The following is a 21,957-nucleotide window of genomic DNA, read 5'->3' as shown; positions in this document are numbered from 1 at the left end:
ATACACGCAGCGTGTAATCAAATACGTGTACTCGTCGAAGTATAGTATCATACGTATTTAAAGTCTTGTGTAAACAATTGGACACTAATCTGATAAAAACAGATTCTTTTTAAATCTTGAAGTACATATTGCTGAATGATCAGATAACCAAGATATTGGTATTCTTCTTCAAGGCTGTTAAAGACGATTAAAGTCAATTCAACAAGTTGAACTTTATTCTTAAAAACAAACGATAAAAATGAACACAAACGAACTGGAGTTTCCTTTCATTTGGCTAAATACCATCTGCCTCTATAACAACAGACTTTAATGATCGATCGATATATATACATAATAGTTATATGGTTTTGAATTACTTATCTTTTATTGGGGTCTAGGTGGGGTTTAAAAGAAAAGACAATAATGGATCAAGAGTACACAAATATCAGCCAAAAAATAACTTGAGAATAGAGAAATTAGGAGATATGGTTGTTTACTAATGTTATATTGATATATCGGTTAAAAAGAGAAAGATCATTGTAATTAACAAACAAAAACTGATGAAATTGCATGCACTCCAAAGAGAGGGAGACCGGGTGCTTGGGTAGGGCAAAATAACTGAAAAAAAATAAAAAAATCCTGAGAAATAAATGCCCCATCTGGAACCTCCATTATTGACCATATTCGGTAACTAGTTTGTTTACACACAAAATCACTGATTAATTTTATTCGTTGACAATAAAGGATTCAAACTTTTTTGAAAAAAAATACTGATTTAAAAGTTAGATTAATATAAATGTGGATTAAAGTGTTGATTAAATTTTCTATATAAAACTGATACAAAGTACACATAGCATTATAGCTACGTAAAGACAATCGGATTGTAAACTGGCTTATACCAGTTCTGTCTAGGGATATTGAAACTTTGAGAAAGCCCCTACAATTTGTATTATTAAACTAAGAGAAACATATTATTGTGCTTCACAGCGACAATGCGAACTTTATTGTACAGATATGTCCCTGCTCTTAAAAGCAAAATTTTTACAAAATCTCAAGGTAAGCTTTTTCTATTACATTTTTAATAATTTTATTGATTTTTATAGCATGAAGATAATAACATATGTCTGAACTTTTTTTTAATGTTTCATTTTAGTTTATAAAAATGTTTTTCTGTTACAAATCATGATGTATTGTTTTATGTGTACATGTTATGCTGCCCATCAAGGGCACTTGATTGGAATAATAAATATTCGTATTCTCTTATTCTTATTCTCTTTATTTTTATGTTCTGAAAATTATACAGTAATTAGATCATTAATACAGGGGGATAGTATAGCATTGTATTTGTTTCTGTAAACATTATACATAATTTGTTAATTTAAAATACCATTATACGTCTTATACATATAACTAATATTTAATTGTCTTTGTCCTCAATGCGGACAGGGACACAAAAGTCATTGTCCGTCAGTTCACTTATCTCTAATGAAATTCAATACCATTTAAAAGGTGGATTAAGGGGAAGGGGCCAGGGCATCCGAGGGGCATCCCGTCCCCTTATAGAAATACATATATGATAAATGTATTTATATAGACGTTTTGCATGTATCGCTCTCCAAACGATCAACGCAGTTAATGTAAGTGTCATCACTATAGTGGTGTTTCTACATGTAATATTTAGTATGCCTTGCTTTGATTGATCCTCTTATGGTTGTTGTGTTTGCTTCATAAAGTTAAATAATAAAGCCTGACGAAATTTGAATACTATAAATCTCTTAACCTTATTCTAAAGTTTTTATTAAATGGTAACGTTAATTAGGATAATCAAAGTTATAATTTTAAAATCCCTGCATGCATACGTTATTAATACAATATTTAATTATCAATAGGAAAACACGCTTCTTGTTTTGAATTCATTGTTGTTGTTGTGAAACCTCGACTTTTCTTACATGAAGAATGTCCACTTGACATAGATATAAATGAATAATCAATAATGTTGACTCACATTATATTATGGTATAAAAACAAATCATTCGATCAAATGTGCTGATGTTTCTATATTAGTTCAATGGATACACGTATTTGGCATATATCGAATCATTCAAGGACTAAAAGTCCGTCAGACAGTGTTCATATGTGACCTCGACTTCGTTTCACAAATCAGTGATACATGATGCATTTTCATTTTGTTTGTTCATAAGTCTATATAATTAAGCAAATGCCAACTTTATTCGAGTGGGCGTCTGGCAGTTTTAACTTACCTTGACCTCATTTCCTTGGTTCATCGGTCACCGTAAAGTTACGTGGTTAGGTCCGTTTCTCAGATATTATAAGCAGTATATAAGACAACTGTATTTTTTGTATGGAATGATCGCAAGTCCTTCTTGTCCCCCCTTTTAACCCCAATTCCCATCCATTTACCACAATTATACCAAAAGAAGTAAGTCAACTAGTTTCGTTTGTACACGATATGGAAGCATATAATGGGCACATCTGTACTTCCAAGTAGAAAATTATTTATCTAAAAATAAATGTTAATCAAAGTCAATGAGGGGTTGCCTACTTTAATCTCTATAACGCTGTTCCTGTTTTGTTTCTTCTCGATTTTACATGTGCTGAATAATTCCATATGCTGTTACACGGTTTGAAGATGAATAAATTACCATAAATTTGTTTTTAAAGTTTTTAAACACCTGAAAGGACATTTTTGCACTGGTTGGAAGGACATTTTTGCACTGGTTTAAAGGATATTTTTGCACTGGTTGGAAGGACATTTTTGCACTGGTCATGCTGGTCGGAAGGATATTTTTGTACTGGTTGAAAGGAATTTTTTGCAATTGGTTGGAGGGACATTTTTGCTGCTTGAAAGGTCTTTTTAGCATTGCTTGAAAAAAATGTTGAACACTCAAACGTGTTATGTATGTTAAATAGTATTTTTCATTTTCATATCATAATTATTTTTTTCCTAGGATTTCACAAGTCGGTTGGTGTCTTAAGATTGGCAACAGAAGAGCCAAATGCACCATCTATCCAAACAGAAATTCCAGGACCCAAGTCCAAGACGTTATTTAATGAACTAAGTACTGTTCAGGTAAAGGGCCATCTTATATATATAAAAAATCATTATGAACTCTCACCCATAACATCTGCATAAGATCTGCAGTGACCAAAATACATTAAAATTATTGCTTATAGGTGACATAAGTTATTATTTCCAATCATGGTGCCGTAAATAGAGCAGTTAAATCATAAATAACTAAATAAACAGATTCATAACAAATTCAATCTTATACAACGTAGTACATTTTATAGACATTATTTAATCTTACTTTGAGTAATAAATGAATCAACACAAGGTTAATTCAGGTCGGGATGGATGTTGTAGAATAGAGAATAGTGGACAGTGGACAAAGTGTGTAGAAAAAAATAGCTTAAAATATAAATAGAGAAAACTAGTCCAAAGAAGAAAAAAGAGAATTATATATATATGGGTTGCTGAAATATAAAGAATGAGGGTTTGGATGGGGTTAAATGATTAAAGAATAATGCCCTTAAAAAATGAAGATTAGAGAATAATGAGCCAAAAAATAGAAGATTAGAGAATAAAAGGGTTAATTTTTGGAAGATTAGAGAAAAAAGGGGTTAATTTTTTAAAGATTAGAGAAAAATGGGGTGAAAATTAAATGTTTACAGAATAACAGACCACCCGATCCATACCCTCAGAATTGAGAATAATAGACAAAAAATAGACTAAGAAATAAACCTACAAAATAAAAGAATGAGTAAGATGGAAATCCAGACCCTCGTATAATTATGTCAGAACAAGATTAAAAATAGAAGTTCTGATATGACGTTAACACTAGGTTGTTTACATGCATGTATAGTTTAATGATAGTTCAATAACCTACATTGACCGAGGTAACAAAGTGACCCAAATAAATAAACGTAAACAGGATTATATCATTAACCGATTATATCTGTGTTTATTTTCGTGTCGGATGAAGCGTAAAAGACGGAAACATGGTGAACTTTTAGCACTTATATGATTGATTTGAATGTTTTGAAGAGAAAAGTACAAATTTCTTCTTTTGTTAACAAAAAAGTATGCAATACACCATTGTACACGAACAAAAGAGTGAAAAAAATAATGAAGAACGAAAGAGTTTTCAAGACTTGATCTACAAACAAACTGACAAACAGACGAAACATGTGATGTACATATCAGAAAACTGTCAACACTAATACAACAACAAAGACTTGAGTGTTGAGACGTATAAATAAAGGACCATCTCAAAGTTATGAATTTAATCTCGCTATCGATTTATTGATTCACGAACTTAAATTACAATGCTACATTTGTAATAATTGTTTTAGTATAGATATCAGATATATATCAAAACAATGTTTAGTGGAAGTTATTCATTCTGTTCATACATTTAAGCATGTTTGGTTGATTATATTGTTGGTTGGTTGGTTTGTTAATAATTGAAAGAATGGTCAATTGGTTGATTAATTGTTCAATTTACAGTTTGAATAATGTAAAGAGAGGTTTTTTTTGTTGACTAATTAATTGATTGCATATTTGTGTGACGCTCAGTTGCACCGAAATATATAACGAATATTCTTTACTTCAAAAAAAGGTCAAAGCTCGTCAAATTCGATTTAAACTAATAAGGAGCAGCAATTTATTCATATTATTTGAAGCAATGGTGGAAAGCTATATTCAGCGGCAAAAAAGTTTTTTTAAACTTATTTGACCCGTTAACTTCTATAGTTTAAAAATTTTCAGATTTGAAATGAATGGATAATTTAAATACCGCAATTAACTGGATTACATGTTAAATTTTATATGAAAACACCATGGAAAGATATGCCCATTTCAAAGTTCATTTTTTTTTATCGCCAATAATGCAAACAGGGAGCCTGTAATCCAGTGGTTGTCGTTTGTTTAAGTGTTACATATTTGTTTTTCGTTAATTATTTGTACATAAATAAGGCCGTTAGTTTTCTCGTTTGATTTGTTTTACATTTGTCATTTCGGGGCTTTTTATAGCTGACTTTGCGGTATGGGCGTTGCTCATTGTTGAAGGCCGCACGGTGACCTATAGTTGTTAATTTCTGTGTCATGTAGGTCTCTTGTAGAGAGTTGTCTCATTGGCAATCATACCACATCGTCTTTTCATACAGATAGTTTTTAAAGTGACATTTGCGCACAATTTTTATTAACTTGTCTCGTTTACTCTAGCTCTTACTAAACAAAATAAACTAATATTTTTTATCTTTACAGAATTCTCTGGCAGTACAATTTTTTGTTGACTATGACAAAAGTTTTGGGAACTACCTCGTGGATGTAGATGGGAACGTCATGCTTGACATGTTTACACAGATAGCCTCTATTCCTATTGGTTAGTATTATTATCTGAACTATTACCTCAATTTTTAACCATTCTGGACGAGGGTCCATCATTCCTGTATTCTCTAATTTTTAAGGGGGGGGGGCATTACGTTTTACCCTTGTCTATACGTAAGTTCGGGTGTTTGTTTCTTTTCCCTTTCTTTAGTGTGTCTCAATAAAATGCTTTTAAACTTACACACATGCTTATTACCTTTACAATTGGAAGAATTGCTGAGTTATTGGTTTCCGTTCTCTAACTTAAGTTTGCCTACACCAAATGTTATGAAAATTATCCACAATGCTTCTCACCAATGCTTCTCACCACTAAATACAAATCAAGTTTGAATTTTCGTGGTGTCACTTTCACTGTTCTAAAGTTATGCCCTTTACAAATGAAAAAAAAAGGATGAATGTTTCGTTTCTCTTCTCTAACTTTAGTTTGGCTCAACCAAATGTTATGACACTTATCCACAATGCTTAATAACACAAAACACAGATTAGGTGAATTAGTTTGAATTTTGGTGGCGTCACTTTTACCGTTCTAAACTTATGCCCCTTTACAAGTAGAAACGTTGATGAAATATTTGTTTCCGTTCTCTAACTTGAGTTTGCCTCAACCAAATATTATGAGGTTTAGGCTCAATGCTAGTAACCACAAAACACAGATCAAGTTCGAATTTTGCTGGCGTCACTTTAACCATTCTATAGTTATGCCCCCTTTAAAAATGGAACAATTGGTGATTTTTTTCGTTTACGTTTAACTTGAGTTTGCCTCAACTTAATGTTATGACACTTATTATAAACAATGCTTATTACCACAAAACTCAGATCAAGTACAAATTTGGTTAGTGTCAATTTTACAGTTCTTAAGTTAAATCCTTTTAAAACGTTATATTAAAACGGGGGCATTTTCTGTGTCCCATGGACTCATTCCCCATATATTTTATAAGTCATGAAAACGATTGAAATATTTGTCACTTGACAAGCAATCAATAATGCTAGATCTCTTTACATTTGTATTATCTTAGGTTATAATCACCCAAGTTTGGTCGAGACAATAAGGAATGTATTTGTATTATTGTTTATCCTAGGTTATAATCACCCAAGTTTGGTCGAGTAATGCTAGATCTCTTTACATTTGTATTATCCTAGGTTATAATCACCCAAGTTTGGTCGAGACAATTAGGAATGAGGAAAATTTGGTAAGTTCATTTCAATAATTTTTACCTCTTTTTCACATTTCATGATTTTTTAATAAGCAATGGTATGTTGGCATGTGATAACGGTATTAATTTTGTCTTTGAATACAATCTAGGTATAAGATTGTTAATAAATGTGCATACAACACTGGGTAAGATAAAGTACTATATATTAATGAATATTTAAGAGATAACTACGATTTATATAGATATGTGCCAAAATTACAGGTAAAAGGTACAAATTGTAGACCAACTCTTTTAGGAGTGAAGCGATGCTTAAAAATTTCTACTATGAACCATTTTGATTGTGAAACCATGGAAAGAATATTTTGATACAAGCAACGTATTTTAAATAAAACTCGTATATATCACATCACATTTGCAAGTCTAAATCATTGCACGTTTGTAACGAAAATTATATTTTGATAATGTTAAACCTTTGGACTATTATACAAATATATTATGTCCCAGGTTAAACATATGTTTAAGAGTATGTCTTGATATGAATTATAATTTATCTAATGCATTATATGTTTTGCAAATACAACGTGTCTGCAATGAATCGTGTACTAGCCTTTTTTTGTATGTGTATCATTATTTTGTGGTGTGATTTCTAAAAGGATGACTGTTTTGAGCAAGCGTTTTTAGTTCCTTTCTAGGGCTCTAAAACATTACAACCAAAAAATTCCTTAATGAAGGCAAAATTAAAAGCTTTTATTTGTGCATATTCTGACCATTTTCAAGCTTCATAGCAGAAACCTTGGCTCATATAGTGCAAGAGTTTGGATCCTAGATAAGCTAATTGCAGAACAATTTATATGTTATAATGATAAAAAAAAATATACACTTCAGCAATTCTCTTATATTTGACCGATTCTTTGATATTTGGAAACAGCATACGTTATAATTGAATACATCCCATTTTCAAAATGTATGTTTGTCAATTCACAATAGACACTTGTTTGTTTATTTGATATCATTTATACAATTCCGGTCTTCGACAAAACGTATGTTGCATGTTTTGATGCTACTGAAATGTGATTTTGAGGAAATCTTCCCGTATTTATACGAATGCTTTTAAAAAACCCAGAAAAGATAAGGCAATGGCATTTATTCTGAAACTGTTTTCGAAGATATTAACGGTTTTGTTTTGATTATTGACTTTGTCAAGGAACCCTTGAAGAAACGTTTACGAGTTGACTATAATTTACATATATCTTAAACGACTTTATAATTTGACCAATACCATTTTCAGCTCATCTGACCCGACGAGTCGTGTGAGTTTATGCCATCCCTTTGCATCCGTTGTCCATCCATCGTCATGTCGTTCGTCGCCCTTAAACTTCTCTTTAAAAAATCTGCATTGAAACTGCTCAATGGATTGAAATCAAAGTGTGTCTGCTTCATCTGTAGGACGTCAAATATAAAGTTTGAAGTTTGGTCCAGGTTGATCAACCAACATGATAATCATATCTTACGATAGTTAAAATTGATCAAATTACAGTTTTGGTTTATATCTCATTATCATAGCAGTTAGAGAGAAAACGCGCTTAAAGATTGTCATGTGATTTTTGTACATTTTTTATAAAAAAAAATCTAAAAAAGATCTATGAACAATCAGCCAACCTGTTTTTGAATTATTGTCCATGAAATATTAACAATATGAAAACTAGGAGTAGGATTTAATTGAAAAATTATCAGCATTGCAAGATATATGTACTCTGAAAGTAGATTTTAACTGTTTTTAAGGGGTCGTTTTGCTGCTATTTAACTATGATAGAAGCTAGGTTAAACTCGTAAATTCAAAAGTAACCAGCAACACAAAAAGAATACCAGTAATTAATATTTTTATACAAAATTCCTTGATAGAAAACAGACGATTTTTCACTAGGTTAGCGATACAGGCACATGTAGTCCTCTAGTTTCTTTGGGTTTGCTGAGCGATACCATGCATTTTGACAGTTTAATCTCATGTTAAAGACTTTCTGTTAGATAACATATTCATATTGTAGTGATCCAAACTGGATTATGGACGGAGAGGAGATTTATAAATCATCGAGGTAATCGTGTAACTTGTAGATGACGAAATATTTTACTGCATTCTGTGTACTGATCACATAGATTTATATATTATTTAATTAAGCACAAATCAATTTGAAATGTTTTGTCTGTATGCTAATTTGATGCTTCGTTTGTCCTAGATTCGTGCTTTAAAATATGTAGAAGATAAAGAAAGAACGCATTTCATCACATGTCTTTCTTTTGACAAATAAAAAAAAAAAAACAGGAAAAATATGGCGGCATTACCTTATTGCAGAATTAATAACATTTCATAGTTTTAACTGTAGACATAGACATAGATACACATACACATAGACATAGAAAAGTTTATTTTGCATTTAAAAAAAATCATTTTAATTTTTTTAACGAATATAAAAACGAATGAAAAACAAATAATACAAAGCACCACGCTCATGTAGAACACAAATAAACATTTTTAGACAGTCAGCAATCAAAATTACTGTCAAACAAATCTGTCATTATAACATGTGTGTACTCGTTTGGTACCACATTTCCTAATTAAGCCCGAATTCAGCTGCAGCGTAGTATAAAGTATATATATATTAGTACGATTGATTAAGTTGGAGCGACCAAAACATGAAGAAAAGGCTGCTAGGGAAACACGCTGACAAAGCGGACGAATAAACACTTCTATCGAAATATTTGAAAAAAAACCACGCAAACCAAAAAAAGAGCCGAAAGTAAAAAAGAATGACCTTCCTTCTATTTATTGTTCTTTTCCTCCATTTCAGTCAACCTTTATTAACAGACCAGCACTTGCCGTGTACCCACCAGGAGACTGGCTGAAACGTCTGCAATCGTCACTGTTAGCGGTATGTACATAGAACATTCCCCATCACTAAAAAACGTCTGCAATCGTCACTGTTTATAGCAGTATGTACGTAGAACATTTTCCACCACTAATAAACGTCTGCAATCGTCACTGTTAGCGGTAATACATACATGTAGAACATTCCCCATCACTAATAAACGTCTGCAATCGTCACTGTTAGCGGTAATACATACATGTAGAACATTCCCCATCACTAATAAACGTCTGCAATCGTCATTGTTAACGGTATGTACATAGAACATTCCCCATCACTAATAAACGTCTGCAATCGTCACTGTTAGCGGTATGTACATAGAACATTCCATTTTACATGGTAAAATATTGGATCCATCTTATGAAAGATATTGAACCTTCAAATATTATTCTAAGGGAAGCCATAAATCTATCTCATTCTATAGACAAACATAACCAGGAATCTTGGATAGGAAGCATTAAACATATATTTAAATTTCTAGACTTAGAATATCTATTTGTTAACCAGTCAAACTTTAAACAAAACCATATTCTAAAAAAAGTAAAAACATCTTTAACTATTAAATTTAAAGAAAGCTGGTTAGCTAGTTTAGAAAGCAATTCTGGGAAGTGTACTAATTTACAATCTGGCAATAAATTAAGAACTTACAGAAAATTTAAAAATATTTTTATGTTTGAACCATATTTAAAAATGAATTCAAAAAAAGACAGGCAAATAATCTCAAGATTTAGAACTAGCTGTCATGATCTTGAAATTGAAAGAGGGAGGTATATTGGAATTAAAGCTGAAGACAGAAAGTGTAAGCTATGTAAAAACGCAGTTGAAGACAAACTACATTTTCTTTTAAAATGTCCTGTTCTAAAAGATACTCGATCTCAACATCTATCTAATTTAAATCCTAAATTCAAAAAAATTTAAGATTATCTGATGAAATGAAATTTGTTTGGATTCTTTCATCTGAAGATTTGTTTGTTACTTCAAACTTATCTAATTTATTGCACTCCCTTTTTGAAGAACGAAAGAAAATTATAGAAAATATTGTTGTTTGAAAAAAATATTTGTTTACTTAATGTCTATTAAAAAAAAAAGAAAAAAAAAATATAGAAGAAAAATATATATAGATATATATATATATAGGAAATAAAATTGATCAGGAGATGTCTCCCATAGACCTAGAACTATCCTAAAGATTTATGTAATTTCTCCAGGTCACATTGGCACCCATAACAACTATGTTTTGTCAATAACTTGGTTTATATCAGGTTAATTAGTGTAAATGTGTATTCATGTGGTTTTTTGTTTAAATGTACTTTAATCATTCTAATCATTTTCTGTGCTTTATTTTGTAATTCATTTGATTGTATAGCTCAAATTTTGGGCACCATGATTGGTTAATAAAATTATCTTATCTTATCTTATCTTCCCCATCACTAATTAACGTCTGCAATCGTCACTGTTAGCGGTATGTACATAGAACATTCCCCATCACTAATAAACGTCTGCAATCGTCACTGTTAGCGGTATGTACATAGAACATTCGCCATTCACTAATAAACGTCTGCAATCGTCACTGTTAGCGGTATGTACATAGAACATTCCCCATCACTAATTAACGTCTGCAATCGTCACTGTTAGCGGTATGTACATAGAACATTCCCCATCACTAATAAACGTCTGCAATCGTCACTGTTAGCGGTATGTACATAGAACATTCCCCATCACTAATAAATACTTACTCTTGTTTTCATTTTGTGCCAATGGTTTCATGTATGAGTTAGTATTCCAATTTGTTGAGATAACAGTTAAAAAAAACTATGTAATGCGATATACAAATGTTATAAAATGTTCAAAACAGTTTAAAACTAAATTGCAATAAACTTTTCCATTGTGTTTCAAGCCTTTCAAATGCAAAACCTGTCAACTACAAAAGAGAGACGAAAGATACCAGAGGGACAGTCAAACCCATAAATCGAAAATAAACTGACAACGCCATGGCTAAAAATGAAAGACAATAAACAGACAAACAATACTACACATGGCACAACATAGAAAACTAAAGAATAAGCAACACGAAGCCCACCAATAACTAGGGGTGATCTCAGGTGCTCCGGAAGGGTAAGCAGATCCTGCTCCACATGTGGCACCCGTCGTGTTGCTTATGTTATAACAAATCCGGTAAATAGTCTAATACAATATATGGTTTTTATAAAGATAAGACCTTTGATTTTCCTGTTGGTATAACTACCTTTGATATTATTACTATAAAGAGTTTTTTTACTGTTTGACAAATTTATTTCCATTTTAGGTGGCGCCTCCAGGACTAAATGAGATTCAAACAATGGCATGTGGTGCCTGTTCTATCGAACATGGAATGAAAGCCATGTTTATTGCGTATCAAGTAAGTCATTAAATATCATATTACCTTTCGCAATGCAATTACGGGCGGAAGGACCTTTTTTGGGGGGTCGTCGGGATTTGACATTCAATTTTGGGTGATCTCGGAGGGTACACTTATCGGTATTCTAGCATTAATAATTCGGTTTCGGTATTAGCGAAAGAATGCTGTATTTTCTTCAGGAATTCTAATGACATCACCCCATCCTCCCCCTTTTTGCTATATACCATGATCTTTCATATATGTTACTGTCATTTAGGTAACTCCAAATTCTTATAGTATAAAAACATAAGATTTTCATTTATAAATATTTTTTTCTATCCACAGAGAAAGAAACGTGGAGGTGAACCTCCATCTAAAGAAGAACTACAGACTTGCATCTCAGGTGTACCACCCGGATGTCCAGATTTATGTATTCTGTCCTTCAAAAATGCATTTCATGGACGTACAATGGGTAATATTTCATTAATTAATTTATAGATAACAAGAATAACAATTTCATAAAAACTGTTTAATTTGACGTTAATCCTATGAAAAAAGAAATCATTTGACTATTACAGTTATCGATATTTGTTGTTTTTACATCCGGGTCTTAGAAGGTTTTGATCCCAATGACTCTTTGTGGACGGTAGCAGTATATGCTTGTTATCATGAGACTGCATGTTCATCTTATAAGTACCGTGGTCAAACTGTTTGCAATCGTCTTATTCAGCATCATATATTTCGATTAGCTTTAACCGAAACGATATTTTAATTCATTGTGCTATATGTTTCAGGAGCTTTAGCCATTACGCACAGTAAACCCGTCCATAAACTTGATTTTCCTGTACCATATTGGCCTATGGCGTCTTTCCCAATACTCAAATATCCCTTGGAGGAAAATGTAAGGGAAAATCAAGCTGAGGAGAGAAGGTGTTTGGAAGAGGTATGTATAGGAGTATCAGGTATGCAGATTATTGACAAAAAAGGGGGCAGTGTATTGTAAAACCAAGATCAAAGTGACACAAGTGTTGTGAATGACATTGCAACTTGATTTCCCTTCTCCTGACATCGGTATCATTCGGGATTACTCGGTTGTCGGTAGACTGTTACTCCCTGAAGGTACCATACTCTTTATAGCCAGTGATTTAGTGTCGATATAATTCTACTAATATCAGTTTAGAGGGGGGATAGGACCTTTATCGGGACTCCGGGATCGGGTGTTTTTAAGGTCGGGATTTCGGGATTGACCCTTTCGGGATCCGGGAATCCTTTTTTCGAATTTCGGGACGTCGGGATTTACTTTATTTAAATTCGGGACCTCGGGAATTCGTTTTTTTAAGTCCGGGATTTCGGGATCAGGACCCCTCCTATCCCCCCTCAGTTTATACATTTGATATATTTTGTACGAAATGTAGTTCACCTCTATTAAGAAATATGTCCTTATAGACATTAATGACCATTTAAAGGCTCTATTTTTATGTTCTTTACTATTACATATTTTTGTATTCAATACGTTTTGGCATCAGTCATATCTGATTGATGCGAGATATTTCAGAAACACGCTTTATGTTACATTTTAATGTTGTGTTTCTGTTATTTAGTTGTTCTCCTCTTATATTTAATGTGTTTTACTCAGCTTAAGTTTGTAACCCAGATGTGTTTTTTTCTCAATCGATTTATGAATCTCGAACAGTGGTATACTACTGTTGCCCTTATTCATGCATCATCCAAAAATCGCTATCATATACTTTCACTTGTGATTGTTGTTGAATTGATTCTGGAAAATTTCCACACAGAATATCTCCTTTCAGTCAGCAGACCGTTGTTTCTTTTGTATATACCTATATATAAATTGTAACAGGTGTTTGTAAACGTTTAAAAGGTAGACAGCTTGTGTCGATGAAAGTGACAAACTAAAAATATATCCATACCATTGATTATATCAGTGCATCCATGACATATACACAATGTCATGCAGTTGTGTTTCTAGTGTAAGGGAAATCAATAAAGCTGTGTGGTCAAATTTATGAATAAGAACATAAATTTTCTCTCCTGCTTTTATTGTTGAGAGAAAACTGAGAGGGGGTTTACAGGGGGTAAATACCAATAATCGCTATTTGTCTGGGTTAAAATTGATGGCTAGAGTTTTTTTTTTTTTTTTTTTTTTTTTTTTTTTTTTAAATCTAAGTAGTAAGTTGCAGAAAACATATCAACATAACCATAGTTACAATACTTATCCAATACATTACTTCATTTTTGGATTCATTTCATTGGTGTTCAAACATATGTGTGCTTTTACTTATATAAATGGTTAGCCGTTTTTCTTCATTCCTTAAATATGCCTTATATGAAACTACATAGTCATTCTTGTATAATTTGGTCGATCAGTGACAGTTAAAAAAAAACCAGGTCTATTAGTTTATGGAGTCGTTGTTCTCAATCAGATTATCCTAGACAAAACTGATCAATAAATATAACTACAAGATGTCATAGGGTAGTGCATGTTGAAGTTTAACATCGCTACTTTACATTCATCTCATATCGCTGTCACTCAAACCTTTATCATACTAGCCTCTAACAATGCTAAGATAGTGGAGAATAATTGTTCAAGGTTCAAGCGAAATATTCTACACTTAAGGATGTTTCTCTTCTGACGTTTCAGTCTCGTTGAAATCTCGTTCTGGAATTATTTCCAAAAACATGTGATACAAATGGAAAATAGCAATGAATTTGATAAAAATCATAATCAAACTAAACTCTGTGAAAAATTTGTATATTTACAATCAGTTGCTTTTGAGTAATAAATTTTTCAAACTTTATTACCAATCAAGGCAGTCTTTTTAGACAAAAATTTGATAAAACGGGTGAGAGGAACACAAATTGATTTTACCAGAAACATGCACATCCCATATCACTTTTCTTTTCAAATTTTGTAGATATGTATTTTTTCAATCATTTAGAACAAATAACTTGAGATGATATAAAAAGAGAAGATGTGATATGATTGCCAATGAGTAAACTCTCCACAAGAGACCAAAATGACACAGAAACTAACTATATGCATTTTGAGAGAAAAATTGACAGCATGGTAAATTTGACACGAAAAAGCATCAAAATATGATAAAACTTTATTATATTAACACCTACCTATAGTTTTTTTTTAAAGTTAAATTTATTCAGATTGGTCAATACATCTTTATTGAAAGTATGAAAAAAAGTTTAATTGTGGAACTGTCATTTTTTTTCACGATAATAGCCAAATGATTGGCAAAAACTGATGAAAAATGGGAAAATCATCATTATTGCATACTTTCGAAGGGCTGTAACAAAAAAAGAAGTGTACTATCATTGGATTTTTTTACAGTCATATAAACCCAAAATTCAGGTTAAGAAAAAAGTTTAATCATAGAAATATTTGGCTCTCCTGAGGTGTACATACATAATTATTGTGTAATTACTCTCTGAAAGATCAAAATGATTATTTGGTGCATATGTTATTACATATAATGATGTAATTGTAGGTTGAAGATCTAATTGTCTCATGGAATAAATCCGGGAGACCAGTAGTCGGCTGTGTTATAGAACCCATGCAAGCTGAAGGGGGAGACAACTTTGCTTCAGCTGAATTTTTCCAAGGATTGCAGGAAGTTTGTTCAAAGGTGAATTCCTAAATGAAATGATTTTTTTTAGCGAAGTAGTAAATTCATTAACTTCAAAAGAGAGACAGGAAATACCGAAGGGATAGTCAAATATTTAAGTTGAAAGCTAACTGACATTGTCATGTCATTAAACAAAGAACCACCAAAGGAATACACACCACAGAAAACCAAAAACATGAGCGACACGAACCCAACCAAACAAGAACAAATGAGCAGGCATGGACTGTCAGTAATATAAAATAAATAATTAGTGTAAATAATTAGAAAATAATAATTTAAGAAATATTTTCTGCATGTTTCAATTAAAATGCTGTGATTTCTTCATCATCATTAGTGCTTGGACATGACTCAATTTAGTACTATTATACAATAGTTATCAAAGGTACCAGGATTTTATATTAGTACGTCAGACGCGCGTTTCACAATAATTTTCTAATTGAACATATTTTTGTAGTTTGATGTTAGTTTAGCAATAGATGAAGTTCAAACTGGATGTGGTTCCACGGGAAAATTTTGGGCCCATGAACATTTCAACCTGAAGGAATCTCCAGACATTGTTGCCTTTAGTAAGAAAATGTTGACTGGTGGATTCTACTACAAAGAACACTATAGGCCACATGAGGTAATGTGTTATTACCCAATTGTCTTACTCTTTTTGATTTAATAAAACAAGCATGAAGATGTCTAAAAATATAAAACACTATGTTGGATTTAAAAGGCACAGATTCGCCAGGTGCACCTATCTAAGAATAGACAAATTGTATTCTATATGTTAAATTGCAGCCAATTTGTTTTCAAATATGGACCTTGTACTCCTAATTACTAAGGTGCCCCCTTTACATCAAATCATTAATGCGATTTTGATTAAAGTTTTTATTAAATCATTGATTAAAGTTTTTATTAAATCAATATGAGGAGAAAATAACAAACACCAGCCGTTGTTTTTAAAAAGTCAATTAATCCTTTACTTTAACTTACCTCATATTGAAATTTTACTTTTATTTTCTCTTCTCCCTAATCGTTTCAATAAAGAATTTTATTTTTCATTCAGATTTCTTTCTCGTCGACGGACTATACTATCAACTATTTCATTCCATAGTTTTATATATCCCCTTCTTCCGCGAATAACTGCAGAGAAGGTTCCGATTCAATCTAAAAATCTAGTAACATATTAGAAATGTCTGCACTAAGTGCACTAAGTGCACTGTACATATCTGACAATAGCTCACAATCGGAATACGACTTAATGCTTTTATCTTAAAGTCCTTTTAGATCCCATCGAATGACCTTTTAAGGTAAAAATGCATTTTCAATTTATTGAATTGATATGAACTTATCGAGCACTGATTTGAAACTGCATTTCGTCTATTCAGATCTATTGATATGCCGTGAGATATTTAGCTAGCTAGAAAACCACCATTTTCTTCATATGTTGACCATTCGTTTGATGTATTTGTGAGCTTTTGATTTTGCCATTTGATTGTACAGGCTTTCCGTTTTGAATTTCCCTCGGAGTTCAGTATTTTTGTGATTTTACTTTTACTCTAATTACCATACTTGTAATTCGTGATAATTGACTTCACAAACTGCTTATATGACTTATCATGCGATATTTATCCAATGTATACATTTATTTATTTTCAGGCTCAACGTATCTTCAACACTTGGGTAGGAGATCCATCAAAGGTCGTCTTATTAGAAGCTGTAGTTAAAGTTATCAAGGAGCAGAATTTATTGGCAAGAGTCAATGACACTGGAAAATATTTGTTTGGTGGATTAAAAGGTCTTCAGGTAAATTGGATTGGCAAATGATAGTTATCAAAAGTACCAGGATTATAATTTAGGGCCACATAAGACTCATCAGTGACGCTCAGATCAAAACTGTTACAAAGCCAAACAAATACAAAGTTGTAGAGCATTAAAGACCCAAAATTCCAATAAGTTGTGCCAAATACGACTAAGGTAATCTACTCCTGTGGGTAAGAAAATTCTTAGTTTTTCAAAAATTCAAAATGATTCAGTTCATGTTTTACACAAGAATGAGATTAAAGCAAATAACGTAGACTTGCTCATTATTCATTTTATACTTAGTAATCTATGTTCTATTTGAGGATGATTTTTTATCAATCTTTTTGGTTGATGAACAGTATATCAGTTATATCTTTAATGTATATATATGTACCAACCATTGAATTCAGAAAGATTGTAATATTGAGAAAGGAAATCGGAAATATGTCAAAGCGACAAAAACCCGACCAAAGGGCAGAAAACAGCCGAAGGCCACCAATGGGTCTTCAATTTAGCGAGAAACTCCCGCACCCGTAGGCGTCTTTCAGCTGGCCCCTAAAAAAATATGTATACTACTACAGTGATAATGCACGTCATACTGAACTTCGAATTATATACAAGAAACTTAAATTATAAATCATACAAGACTAACAAAGGCAAGAGGCTCCTGATAAATATATCTATTTATAAATAGTTGTGCAGAGCTTATATTCTTTCCTGCTTCAAGCATGTTGATCTGTTTTCTTATTTCAGTAGATTTTGTGAGAATAAGCCACTGTTAATCATACTTACTTTTACAGACACAATATCCTTATTTACTGAGTAGACTCAGAGGTCTTGGTTGTTATGGGTCTATTGATATGCCGTCGATGGAAGTACGTGACAAAGTGATATCCAGGCTCAGAGCTAAAGGTAAGCTAGTGTTAGAAACATTATCAAAGATACCCGGTTGGTATTTTTGCATGCAATTGATGCTCGAAATTAATCTTTAAAGCTGAGGTTATCTATGTAAATGCAAGAGACAGTTGAAGGAGCAACTGTTTTTACTGAGTAGGCGCATACGGATCAATGCATACACCAATTTGTAAAATGATATATCTAAATAGAACAAAACGTTTGAGATAAAGTATGTTTGCTAGTATTTAGATGTTAAGGGTTGAGCGTTCCTGATGATAGTAAACCATCAGATCGCTAAACATAAAGGACACACATTTCATGAAAATTCAGGACGGAATAATTAAATCAAGTCAGTTTTTTTTTATAAAGCAAAGATAGTAAGGGAATAGATAATATCTTTGACACTGTAAGAAAAAAATTGGTATTGTCATAAACCTTTTCTTTGGAGCATGTCATTTACTGACTGATCAAATGATAGCTGCAACATATCAAGCAAGCGTGCTCAACATGGACCACTGATGTTGAAATTTAAAGATTAATGGAAATTCAGACATTAAAAAAAAACCGTGGCAATACCTTTAGAATAAGTCGATATAATAATAAGTTTATAATGCAGTTACTTCTATTGTTTGATTTGTAGGTGTCAATTGTGGTGGCTGTGGTGAGAAATCTATCAGATTTAGACCAACTCTTACCTTAGAGAAACGACATGTTGATATCTTCCTTGACAGATTCAATTCCGTTTTGCACGAGGTGGATTCCACACAAGAAACAAGTGAGCGAGCTAAAGCTTAGAGGGACCTGGTTTAACATTCCGTTAAGGAAATTTTGTGAAGAACATTGTATGTCCTAAAACTAGGATAATACTTGACCTTCCAGTCAATAATGACAGGAGGAAAACAGGACGAATCAGATGCTTTGTCTCATTAGTCTTTTTATACAACATTTCATATTGAAATGTTCTAATTTGGATGAATAAATGTGTATTGACATAACTCGTGGTCAACACGTTTTTTATTTGTGTATACTTGAAGTTACAAGTATGTGATGTTTTTACGTTAAGAATACCAGCCAGCATTACATTTGTATATCTGAGAATAAATAACATTGTTATTGATTTTAATAGTATTTGTCCTACTCAAGTGTGTTATGCCTATATTTTATTTTTGTGTTTTTTGCACGTAGTTAAATTTATTTTCAGTTTAGATTTATTCTTCTCATGGTATATTATTATAATAATTTTTAGATTTATATGTGTGTTAGCTATTGAGATTTTTCGTTAAAAGTTGTGAGATTTTTTGTTTTTTTAGTAACAGTCTTGTTATTTTTGCTTCCAATTATTTTTAAACATTTAAATTATAACTGCCTGGTGCATATTGAATACATGTATTCTTCTTTCCTATGTCCTACTTATTGTGTACACTATATGATGACACTAAGCTAGGATTCACAATCTTTTATATTTTATGCATATTCTCTAAGATGATGTTTTTTAAAGGGGCTAGCCTATGTTGAACGATTTGCACATCTTACAGTTGTGACGTCACACAGCAAACTTTGACCATTTGCTCAAGAAATTGGTACCTAAATAGGAAATATATTTACTGTAAAAAGCAAAAGATTAAGCATTTTGTTAATACGATATTGGTTATTTCCAATATTTTGAAACTTTTTTTGAACTTAGATCATCATTATCGTTATGTTTTCTGATTTTTTTGTTAGGTATGTGCTTGTGGGTTTTAAAAGCTAAGGGTGCAGTTTTGGAATATGTTCTGTTTCATTTGTTTTATGATAAAGAAAACTGATCTTGTTATGGAACACATTTGTTCTACACAAATGTATTTCTAAATTCATTTCAAAGATCATTTGATGTTCCGATTTTGTTGAAATTACAGTTCAATGTTTAGTATCGTTGCAAGTGTAATACACAGTGCAGGAAGCTATTCCCTAAGAACAAATTTAGCATATGGAACACAGAACATGAACTATTTTGACTTTGAAGAAATCTCAGGATAACGGTATACATGATTTGGTGCTGCATAATATTACCATTTATTGAACAAATTACTCATCTTGACCTATATTCATAAGCCATGTGTAGCAATGACCGTTGTTGTTTGATGCATGGGGTTTCAAAGAATTACCAAATTCCGTATTTTATAATAAATTTAATATTTCACTACAAGTCTCAAATGTGTTAACTTGTATGGATATTCTACATTTGAATTTTTGAAAGTCACGAATGTATATAATTTACTGTTTATAATGAATAAAGAAACATGTGAAACAGAATATTCAGTCTTTATTTTTATGAAACATTGCCGCTGAACTCCTTTTACATTGTAAAAGGACTTTAATAAAGTTGATGTATATTGTACACTAGATAAAGGCAACAGTAGTATACTGCTGTTCGAAAGTCATAAATAAATTGAGAGAAAACAAATCCGGAACAGCGAATCAACAGAAACACTGCAGTGCAACAACAAAAACCAAACGACAATATAACACACACAGAAACGAGCTATGAGATCACAACTGCCATTTTCCTGACTTGGTACAGGAAATTTTAAGAAAAAATCCTGGGTTCAACTTATAATTTAATACGCCCGACGCACGTTTTATCTACATAGTACTCATCAGTGACGCTAAGATCAAAATAGTCAGAAAACCAAACAAGCATATGGTAAAAGAGCATTGAAGACCCAAAATTCCAAAAAGTAGACAATAGACAAAACAAGAGAATTGTCAACATTGCTGGTAAAAGGGGTCTTCTACCATCACAAGACATTATCAAATGCGTTCTTCTTACAATATGTGTTGTCTACAGTGACAGCGTGAAAGAAACACTTAATTTTTACCGTTGTTATCATATCTCTTAAAACCATTTCGATGCTAAAACATACACAGCTTCCAAATATTCGGCTTTGTGCATTCTTATCTGATGGAGGTTGATATCTAGCGGCTCGGACGCAAGAACTTTATAAAGTATCGATTTAATTTTATTTTGTAACTTATTACTACATTCTTGATATTCATCCTGGCATTATTGTGAATATTTGTATTAGATAAGCTCATCATAGATACCAGCATTCAAATTTCGTGCGCCATACACTTGTTTCGTCTACAAAAGACTCACTAAAGACTCGAGAATCAGAAAAGTTAAAAACAAATGCAAGGTAAAGAACGAACTTGAAGATTGAGCTCTGAGGACTCATTTTTTTTGGGACTTTTTATGTTGTATACATATTGCACTGCCTTATATGGTTATGTATCACAATATAGTTTGCCTCGACATTAAGCAAACCAGATGCTCAGGAGGGCGTAGCTTTATACGACCGCAGAGGTTGAACCTTGAACGGTTGCGGCAAGTATGGACACAACATTCAAGCTGGATTCAGCTCTAAATTTGGATTGTGATTAAATAGTTGACACAGCATAGGTTTCTGACACAGAATGAATGTGTTCTAATGAACTTAAAATTTTTGTTTTCTCTTAGAGCAATTCACTATGCTGTTGAATATTAATCCTCTCAAAAAAATGTTTGAAGAAATTTTCTTTTTATTTATGAAATCTGAAATGATAAAAATTGACCCCCCCGCCCCCATTTCTTTTCTCACATCCCCCTTTCCCTTATTCCAAAACTGATCTCAATTCAAATTTTTAATGGAGTTTGCAACAATAACTACTCATTTAAATACATCATAAAATATTAAAATGTAAAAAAGTGCTTGTAATCACTGAATGGTAAAGATTGTTTTAATTTATTAGTTGGTAG

The 21,957-nt window shown here is 32.1% G+C and overlaps 1 protein-coding gene across 1 annotated transcript; it reads left to right on the top strand.

Annotated features, from left to right (window-relative positions):
• Nucleotides 1–661: 661 nt before the first annotated feature.
• On the top strand, nucleotides 662–20,474 carry LOC139489030 (4-aminobutyrate aminotransferase, mitochondrial-like). The gene is made up of 13 exons (XM_071275086.1): nucleotides 662–1,035; nucleotides 2,949–3,070; nucleotides 5,267–5,384; nucleotides 6,527–6,576; nucleotides 9,387–9,467; nucleotides 11,767–11,859; nucleotides 12,184–12,310; nucleotides 12,633–12,781; nucleotides 15,360–15,497; nucleotides 15,952–16,119; nucleotides 17,142–17,288; nucleotides 18,086–18,197; nucleotides 18,823–20,474. Exons 1-13 carry the CDS (start codon nucleotides 972–974, stop codon nucleotides 18,975–18,977), a joined length of 1,524 nt encoding a protein of 507 aa, XP_071131187.1. The 5' UTR covers nucleotides 662–971; the 3' UTR covers nucleotides 18,978–20,474.
• The last annotated feature ends 1,483 nt before the right edge of the window (nucleotides 20,475–21,957 follow it).

The sequence above is a fragment of the Mytilus edulis genome, chromosome 9 (assembly GCF_963676685.1).
Source record: "Mytilus edulis chromosome 9, xbMytEdul2.2, whole genome shotgun sequence".
NCBI classification, from domain to species: domain Eukaryota; kingdom Metazoa; phylum Mollusca; class Bivalvia; order Mytilida; family Mytilidae; genus Mytilus; species Mytilus edulis.
Note: the sequence above shows the minus strand (reverse complement) of the source record. Positions and strands in the feature narration are given on the sequence as shown.